Source organism: Cupressus sempervirens, chromosome 5 (genome assembly GCF_028749045.1).
Source record: "Cupressus sempervirens isolate cs-2001-9-10 chromosome 5, ASM2874904v1, whole genome shotgun sequence".
NCBI lineage: Eukaryota > Viridiplantae > Streptophyta > Pinopsida > Cupressales > Cupressaceae > Cupressus > Cupressus sempervirens.
In genome coordinates this window covers 772,685,827-772,695,244 of record NC_143122.1, presented here as the reverse complement: position 1 = coordinate 772,695,244, position 9,418 = coordinate 772,685,827, and the positions used below count along the sequence as shown (strand labels likewise).

General features: G+C 37.5%; 1 protein-coding gene across 1 annotated transcript; it reads left to right on the top strand.

Moving 5' to 3' along the window:
- Nucleotides 1–226: 226 nt before the first annotated feature.
- LOC149558206 (uncharacterized) lies at nt 227–5,021 on the top strand. The gene is made up of 4 exons (XM_089830681.1): nt 227–598; nt 702–719; nt 771–897; nt 4,615–5,021. Exons 1-4 carry the CDS (start codon nt 227–229, stop codon nt 5,019–5,021), a joined length of 924 nt encoding a protein of 307 aa, XP_089686807.1.
- Nucleotides 5,022–9,418: the final 4,397 nt, after the last annotated feature.

The following is a 9,418-nucleotide window of genomic DNA, read 5'->3' as shown; positions in this document are numbered from 1 at the left end:
GAATAGTCTTACCGATGGACTGTGGACATTTCCTAATCAATTTTAAGAGATGCTTACCGATTGGTGCCTGTAAAATGTTCCCAACTTCACATCCTGACCGAAATAGATGTTGATTCGATCCTCCTCCCCTGAATTTAAGCCTTGTTGTTTCATCCATATCTCTCAAAATACAACTTTTGTTCTACCTCACTAGTTATTTTCGGCAGGCATAAGAAGAGATAATAAAATGAATAAGGAGCTCTTTATTGCTCTGATAGCTGGTGATGCCTCCTTGATTAGAGGGTTAGATAGGCAAGTTCTGCTTGAAGTTACTTTCGAGGGAGATAGTCCTTTGCATATTGCTGCAAGGGAAGGCCATCGGCCTATTGTTCAATGGATTCTTTCAAATAAATGTTGTAAGGCTGTAAGGGAAGGCGACCCACCTTTTGTTGAATGGATTCTTTCAAAGAAATATTGTATGGCTACAACGAAGAACAATGATGACAATACTCCACTACATGAAGCTGCTAAATGCAATAATTTAGATCTAGTCAAAGATCTCCTTCAACACAGGAAACAATCTGCCTACTGTTACAATAATTTCGGAGAAATAGCCATGGTAATAGCTTGCAAGTATGGTCATGTAGAAATAGTCAAACTCTTGTGTGATGCCAAGAAATATATTGACACAATGGAGATGCAGAAGTGTCTTTGACTGGCAGGTTATATGGGATATTCAGGTCAGTTCGCACTTTGTTTTTTGTGTGTTGTATGAAATATTATATTTGTAGGTTGTCTCCCAAGTTACTAACTATGGGCAATGTGAATATGAGGCAGATATAGTGACTGCGATACTTGATAAATCAAAAGTCCCTCTGTACTCTAATTCTTGTCATCAGTTACTTGGCTTTTTGATTGGTTTATTGAGTGGTTCACTTGTTTAATGCTAAAACTACTGTCAGAACTCCTGATCTATATTTTGATCTATATGTTAGGGATTAGTTTTAACAATTTTTATTTGAATAAATGTATTGGCTGAATAGCAATTTGTAGTTGGAATAATATATGAGTTTTTTTTTATTGTGTTGCTGCTGTTGTTTGAATCCTACATTTTGGTATCAGAGCTAAAGGTGTTTGGAAGACAGCAGTATGGCTCACAATTTGCAAATCTCAGAGTTTGATGGAGTTGATTACCAATATTGGTCAATCAAGATGAAGACGTTTTTTATCTGGAAAGATTTTTGGGAGATCGTTGAATCTGGATATGAAGAGCCTGCAGATTGGAATACTCTCCAACCTAATGACAGGACATTGAAGAAAGAAGCTGAGAAGAAGAATGAAATGGCATTGTTTCACATTCAGATCGCTCTTGATAAGAGCTTGTTTCCTCGAATTGCTGATGCACAGACAACAAAAGAGGCCTGGAAGACTCTAAAAGATGCTTACCATGGCAATGATCAGATCAAGGTTGTGAAGCTACAAACCTTGAAAAGAGAATATGAGAACATGAAAAGATTGATGCTGAGAGGACTCACATTCTAATCTCTGAGTACCAAAAAATGATCTTTTGTAACTGCCTTTGTGAAGATGTCTGCAATTTGCTCCTTTGTGCTGATGTACTTCAACTCAACCGCTTTATTTTGTACCAAATCTCTAATAAAACTTTGATCAATCTTCCGTTGCAAACTCACAGTTCTCTTTGGAGTATGTTTCTTTAGCACTAACTGCAAGTACCTCTTTCTTTCTTTTTCTATAAATGGGGCACTCTTCATGCACCCCACCCCTATCTATAACATCTTGATGCAAGCCTCTCCCTTTGGGCCTAAGAAAAGCCAGTGGCTTCTATTTGAAATAATTGAATGGCATAAGAAAGACAACTCACAACTGCATACACACCCCAACAGAATGGAGTGGCTGAAAGAAAGAATCGTACAATGGTAGAAATGGCAAGGACCATGTTACAAACCAAAGGTTTGAACAATTCTTATTGGGCTGATTCAGTTGCTACAGCCGTATATATTCTCAACAAGAGTCCTACAAGTGCCCTCCACAAGATGACTCCATATGAAGCATGGTATGAGAAAAAGCCTAATGTAAATCATTTTAAAGTTTTTGGTTGTTTGGCTTATGTTCACATCCCTAATCAGAATAGGCAAAAGCTAGATGCTAAAAGTGAATCATGTATTTTTGTGAGCTATAGTGAGGAAAGAAAAGCTTATAGATTATTCAATCCTATTACTAATAAGATTGTTGTTTCAAGAGATGTGATTTTTGATGAAGGGGGAGTTTATGGTCATCAAAAACAACATGTTGGAAAGCCAAAATCAGTTTTGGATGATGATGATATTGTTGATAATGATAATGAGCAGCCAGCTAATGGTTCTATTTCAAGATCACCAAGCCCACCAAAAAACCCCTCACCAATACCAAGAGCAAGTCCATCCTCTAGTCCTCCAAGGAAGGTAAGAAGATTGAGTGATATTTATGAGAGGTGTCAAAATCAAGCACATGAAGAAGATCCAATAGGTGGGATAGTAAATTTTGCATTACTTGCTAAAGCTGATTTTGAGCCATCATGTTTTGAAGATGCATGTGCTAATGAGGTTTGGATGCAAGCAATGAATGAAGAGATGGATTCCATTGATAGGAATGAAACATGGGAGCTTGTAGATCTTCCACATAAGAAGAAGAAGATTGACACAAAATGGGTCTATAAGACCAAGTATAATAGTGATGGGAGTGTTGAAAGACACAAGGCAAGATTGGTTGCTAAAGGTTTCACTCAAAGGTATGGCATTGATTATGAAGAAACTTTTGCACCAGTAGCAAGACAAGAAACTATTAGGATGCTAATCTCTCTTGCAGCTCAAAAGAAATGGAGTATTCATCACATGGATGTGAAAAGTGCTTTCTTGAATGGGTACTTAGAAGAAGAGGTATATGTGGGACAGCCACAAGGTTTTGAGATTCAAGGCAAAGAAGATTATGTCTACAAGTTGAAGAAGGTTTTGTGTGGCCTCAAGCAAGCACCACATGCATGGTATGCAAGAATTGATGGATATTTTCAGCAGAATGGCTTTCAAAGAAGTAAGAGTGAACCTACCCTTTACTACAAATAAGAAGGTAATGATATTCTCATTGTGAGTTTGTATGTTGATGATTTGTTATATATGGGTAGTAGTTCAAAGATGAAAGATGAATTTAAAGTTGCTATGATGAATGAGTTTGAGATGAAAGATTTAGGTCTCATAAAGTACTTTCTTGGCATGGAGGTTTATCAAGGTAAAGATGAAATTTTTATTTGTCAAGAAAAGTATGCAAAAGATATGTTGAAAAAATTTGATATCGCTGATTGTAAACCTCTTTCCACTCCAATTGCTCATGGAGTTACATTATGTAGAGATGATGGTGCTAAAATTGTTGATGAGACATTATACAGAAGCATTGTGGGGAGTTTGATGTTTTTAACTCACACAAGGCCTGATATTGCTTATTCAGTTTCATTGGTTTCAAGGTATATGACATATCCATCAGAGGAACATATGAAGGCAGCCAAGAGAATTTTGAGGTATGTGAAAAGCACGGTAGATTTTGGCATTCACTATTCTTCTAATAAGTTTGAGCTTGTTGGCTTTAGTGATTCAGATTGGGTAGGTTGTTTGGATGACCGAAAATCTACATCTGGTAATTGTTTTGCTTTGGGTTCCGGTTTAATTACATGGAGTTCAAAGAAGCAAAGTATGGGTGCTCTCTCTTCTAGAGAAGCGGAATATGTTGTGGTCACTTTAGCTGGCACACAAGCTTTATGGCTTAGAAAGCTTCTTGAAGAAATTGGAGAGATACAGGTTCAACCTACTTTGATTTTTTGTGACAACATAAGTGCCATAAAATTGGCCAAGAATCCGGTTCATCACAGCAGGACCAAACACTTTGATCTTAAACAACATTTTATTAGAGATTTGGTACAAAATAAAGCAGTTGAGTTGAAGTACATCAGCACAAAGGAGCAAATTGCAGACATCTTCACAAAGGTAGTTACAAAAGATCAATTTTTGGTACTCAGAGATCAGATTGTGAGTCCTCTCAGCATCAAGGGGGAGTATGAAGATTGATGCTAAGATCTTCACTTCAAACTCCAGCTCCACTGCTCCATTTCCACCATTCTATAAATAATTTTTAGAATACTTCAGTTTAGGATTAGTTTAAACAAGAAGCATGCTATACATATGGCATGCATTAGATGATATTTTTGGATGCATTTTTGTCTAGTCTTAGTTACTTCTTCTCCCATCCTTAATCATAGGCATGGAATAATGCTAAAATTACTGTCAGAACTCCTGATCTATATTTTGATCTATGTGTTAGGGATTAGTTTTAACAATTTTTATTTGAATAAATGTATTGGCTGAATAGCAATTTGTAGTTGGAATAATATATCAGTTTTTTTTCTTTGTAGTAAAACAGAGCCTTCCTTGTTTTGAATATTATCATTTTTTTAAATTATGTTGCTGTTGTTGTTTGAATCCTACAATGTTGAATATCAAGGTAAATTTATACATCATTTGCACATATTGAATTGTACTTTTTTGTACTATAAATAAATATATTGATTTTAGGTAATGTAAATGTGAGCAGATGAAGCTAGTATTGAAAATAGAAGGGCAATACCAAATCTGGTTGCAGTCGTCCATGGAGGAAATCTTGAGACTGTAAAGGCGATGCTAAAGTTGGTTTCAAGCCATCAAGATTTAATGATCGAAAATGATGAATTCGGAATGTGCACAATTCATGTAGCAGCCATCAAAGACTGTTCGGACATGATAGAGGAATTTATATCGATGTGGCTAGATTGTGTTGAAATCCGGACTTCAGATCATAAAACAATTTTCCATATTGCGATGGAATATGATAAATTTACGGTGGTGCGAAAATTACTAGCATATAAAGATGTAGAAAAAGTTGCGCAATTGGTGAGCCACGATGAGGACTGCTTTCACAATACAACACTACATTTGGCAACTGAAAAAGGAGTCGATCCCTAGGTTTGACAGCCTCAACTTCCTTATCTTTCTACTTCTTACTACTTACCCTTGCTTAATTAAAAAGGTTTACTATTGAAAAAACGTTGACAGCCACACATATATATATATATATATATATATATATATATATATATATATTTATATATATATTTAATGTTTAAAATAAAAATAAAAATTAAATAGTTCATTTCTATTAATAAATTAATATACTAGTTACAAATTTACAAAAGGGGGCCGGTGTATACAAGATCACCCCACGAAAATTCATATGGCCGAAGCCGAAATCAACAACTATTCATCAAAAAATCATATAAGAAGCTCCTTTAGGCCACAAGAGTGCCAGCTGAGGGAGGTGGATCATCAAAATTATTATATCCCTAGGAATCTCTAGGATTGACATATGGATTAGGAAAAATCCAGCCATCAATAGCGCCATCATCAACAACTTTTTCTTTGTCTTTGTCCTCCACCTACAATGGAGAAATAGTCAATCCAAGTGGGGGAAAGACCACTTAGAGCCACCAAAGCCAGGAGGAGCAACAAGAGGGGGAGCCACAGGCAATAGGGACCAGCCAGAGCTGCGATAAGGTGGGGAAGCCAAGTGTTACCACCAACCAACATCACCACCACTTGGAGAGCACTAATGGGGAGCATGCAAGCCTAGTGTATGCGAGTGACGAGGAGAAGAACTGTGACCCTGACGCTGGCCTTAAGGTGGAGTATGGTCAGTCGAGGAGTTAGTAGGAACCTTGGTGACCATGCAAGGCACACGTTACCCTAATGATTGAGCAATTCCTAAAGGTGGGCCACCTTGAATGCCACCTTTTTGTCTTAGACCTAAATCTACAACCTAACATTACTAAAAATGCATGCTTTAGTGTACATAGCAACATTGATATGAAGAAAGTTGTGAGTCAAAAGAACAACATTCCTATCCTTCCACAAAGTAAACAAAATCTCAATCATGAAAGTGTGTCAGATTTGGGTAAATTGCCTAGGAATCCTAGGGGAATCACCCAGTACAATCATGTGCCAAGAAACGAATTCTGGCCTAAAGGGCTTAAATTTTTTTTTATCCATTGCCAATAATTTTGAGCATGCCTACAAAACTAAAAAATATGCAAAATGATGCAGGATGCCCACAAAAAGGACACCAAGGATCTAGAACACTAATATGCTTGAGCCATGACCCAAATGGAAGCCCTTGAAATAATAGGCACCAAGAAAAATAGGCAATCTTAGGCTCAGCGATAGCACTCCAAATAATATCAAATCACATCCTCCAATGATAAGTAGAAGATTGAAGATGTCAACATTGGTTGAGAGTATCCAACATAGGGAGATGGGGAGATTGCCATTGATATCCTAAGTTGAGCTTGTAACTAGTGAAAGGTGTGGCAGGATACCACTTCTAGTCTTTCCACCAAGGTCGCATAGACTGGATTCCCATGTTGTGAATAAAATGATCTGGAATGGCAGAGAGCAGAAGATCAAAAGTCTATCGATCTAGATAGGCAAGACAAAACTGGACCCGCATATCCTCCCAAGATCTAAGACTCATAGAGATCTTGGAAAAAAGGTTCTTAGGAGTCTTCATGCTACATTTGAAAAAACACAGAGCATTGATGCCTTGAGTCTTGTCCAGAGAAACACCCTGAATGCAAAACAACAAGGACCACCAAAGGTTCTATTGATCTAAAGAAAGCCCATCATGAAACCCATCACTATCCTAGCAAAGCCAAGGCTTCACAGCTTCCCAAGCTTTCCAAATGCTCTTGATAACTAAAAAGCCTTGGATATGAATAGGTTCCCACATGATGAGAAGGGTCTAAAGACCGATCCCCTTCCACACAGGTCTGTTAATAGGAAACACATAAGAGATACAGTGTTGAACTAACACTTTCCAAGCTTCAACACTAGTGAGAGCATGAAGAATCCACTTGGCACAAATTGCAAGCCCATGCTTTTGAGTGAAAAGAAGGCCAAGACCTCCAAATTCTTGGGGGAGAGAAGAAAAATTCTAGGTGACCCTGTGAAAGCCACGATGATCAGAATTGGAAGCCCAAAGAAAGTCATAGAGAAAATGTTCTAGCTTGAGGTAGGAGGATTTGGAAGGAGCCCAACATGAGGAGTAATGCACAAGAGTAGCTACCAGCACCTTCGAGAAAATATAGAATTTCTCCAAAAGAGAAAGGGGTTTAGTAATCTAGTAGTCAAGCTTTTTCTCAATTTTCATGAGCACATCATTCCACAATTCCATTGGAGAAGCTTGAAAGCCAAAGGGGATGCCCAAAAAGTGGATTATATCACCACAAGTGACCCATTTCCACTCAAATTGAGCAAGCTAGGGTGGAGCTGAAATAAAATATTGCCTTTAATAGAGCATCTTGTGCCATTGAATAGCCGAACCAAAAGCTTGACAAAAAGGTGTCCAAGCATTACAAGGCATTGGTGATATTCTACTTGTCCTCTAGTAGAGTGAGAAAAGAGTTAGCAACAAAGTGACCATTGACAAGCTAGGAAGAAGACTCAGGGAAGGAAATGCCATGAACTAAACCAAAAGAAATAGAGTGGGCAAGTAAGTAACCAAACCCTTCAACATCAAGAACATACAAAGCCGAAGCCAGAGGGCAAGCCTAGCAGATAGATTGAAAGAGCTCAAAGGTTTTAGATTGAGAACTATTAATGGTAATGATACAAACATTAGCATCTCCAAAAGGAATCTCCATAGACTAAAGAAACTTAGGGCCGAAACCGAAAGCCTGAAGCACAACCAAAAGGAAGGGTCATTCAATTCCATCATAAGCTTTGACAAAATCAATTTAAAAAAATAATCTCTATTGATTGGACTTGTGAGCCAATTCCATGCCTTCCCAAATAGCAATAATATTGTCAAAAGTATACTTGGACTTGATAAAACTAGTTTTCTTTGGTTGCATAATTAAGGGAAGAAGATGCAAAATTTTGAGAGCTAAGGCCTTAGCAATAATCTTGTATGACACATTAAGCAAGGTGATGGGCCAGTAGTTGCAAATATCCTCAAGGTAATCAACTTTAGGTATGAATTTAATGTTTCATTTGTTAACAATGGCTCCAAGACTCTTAGTGTGATAAGCTTCAATATTGACTTCGTGTAGGTCTTGACCAATAGACTCCTAGAGGTGCTTGTAAAATTCATAGGGGAACCTATCACACCCAGGGAGCTTGTCATCTGCCATAGAAAAGACAACCTCCTTGAGGTCCCTAATTGTGAGAAGCTAATCACAGAAAACTCATTACTCGACCATCAGGCGATTTGGAGTAACATAAATGCACTTTCTAAGAGCTCCCTCTTGGGCAACTAAATTTCCCTACGAAGCATTTAAGCATTTTCACAATGATGCACAAAAGCTTGCAGGATGTCAGGGAGATTGGAGAGAATAGTATTGCCCTGTTTAATCTTTTTAATCCAAAAATTGGTATGATGGGCTTTGAGAGCCTAGAAGAATTCTTTAGAAGCTTTATCGCCAACCTCCAATCAATGGAGGTGAGCTTTGATTTGGGCACCTCGAGTAGAATAGTTATCAATAATTTGTATATCATGATGAGGCTTGGCAAGCTAGACTTGCAATTCAAAATCAAACAAGTTTAGGGTAATAGCTTTAAAAGCCTTCTTGAGAGCCTTGGTATTGGTTTCATTAGACCTTTTTTAGAAAACAACCAATTGCCTCCCATTGATGTGAAGAAATCTAGTAGTTTTGGTAACAACATTATTCTGCCATTGAATCCAACCTATTTGAGAATGGGGTCATGGCTCCAAATTCTAGACACATCGGATATCAAAAATAGTGAAAGCATGCATCAACACCAACATGTTAAGGAGAAATTGCATTCTAATAGATCATTATACATTAGTTTGCCACTTGAAATGGTAAAATTAATGGGATAGTGGTCTAATAGTGTCACATCCTATAGAGGAATGACATGTAATTCTCAATCTTTAGAAAAAGGAGAGAAATGATTGTGTAGTAATCATGGTATGATTGAGACATTTTAATATACGGTCAGAGCTAGCTCAAAAATTAGACAAAGTGTACATGACCCCACTCTGCTAGTGGCAGTTAGCATTGGGATAAAAAAGGCCCAATTTATTGCACATAACTTAGTACCACACTTCCCTTTCTGTAGTTGTCCAATGAAAAGGCTAAATACCTTCCTTGTTAGAAGCCAGCTCAAATATATTAAAATCACCACACATAACCCAAGTAGCTGGAGGCAAGTTGTCATCCATCCAACACTAAAGTTGAGATCTTTCCAAAGCATCATTGGGGGCATAAATAGTAACTATACCAAAGGAATGATTATTGATAGAAAGAAAAATCCAAACAATTTTGTGCATGGGGTCATAACCATGCAAA

Bases quoted from the DNA above. Each gene is read 5' to 3' on its own strand.
- LOC149558206 (XM_089830681.1), top strand. From the start codon at position 227: ATGAATAAGGAGCTCTTTATTGCTCTGATAGCTGGTGATGCCTCCTTG. The intron at 898-4,614 runs GTTTATTGAGTG...AAATGTGAGCAG, and splicing joins GTTACTTGGCTTTTTGATTG to ATGAAGCTAGTATTGAAAAT.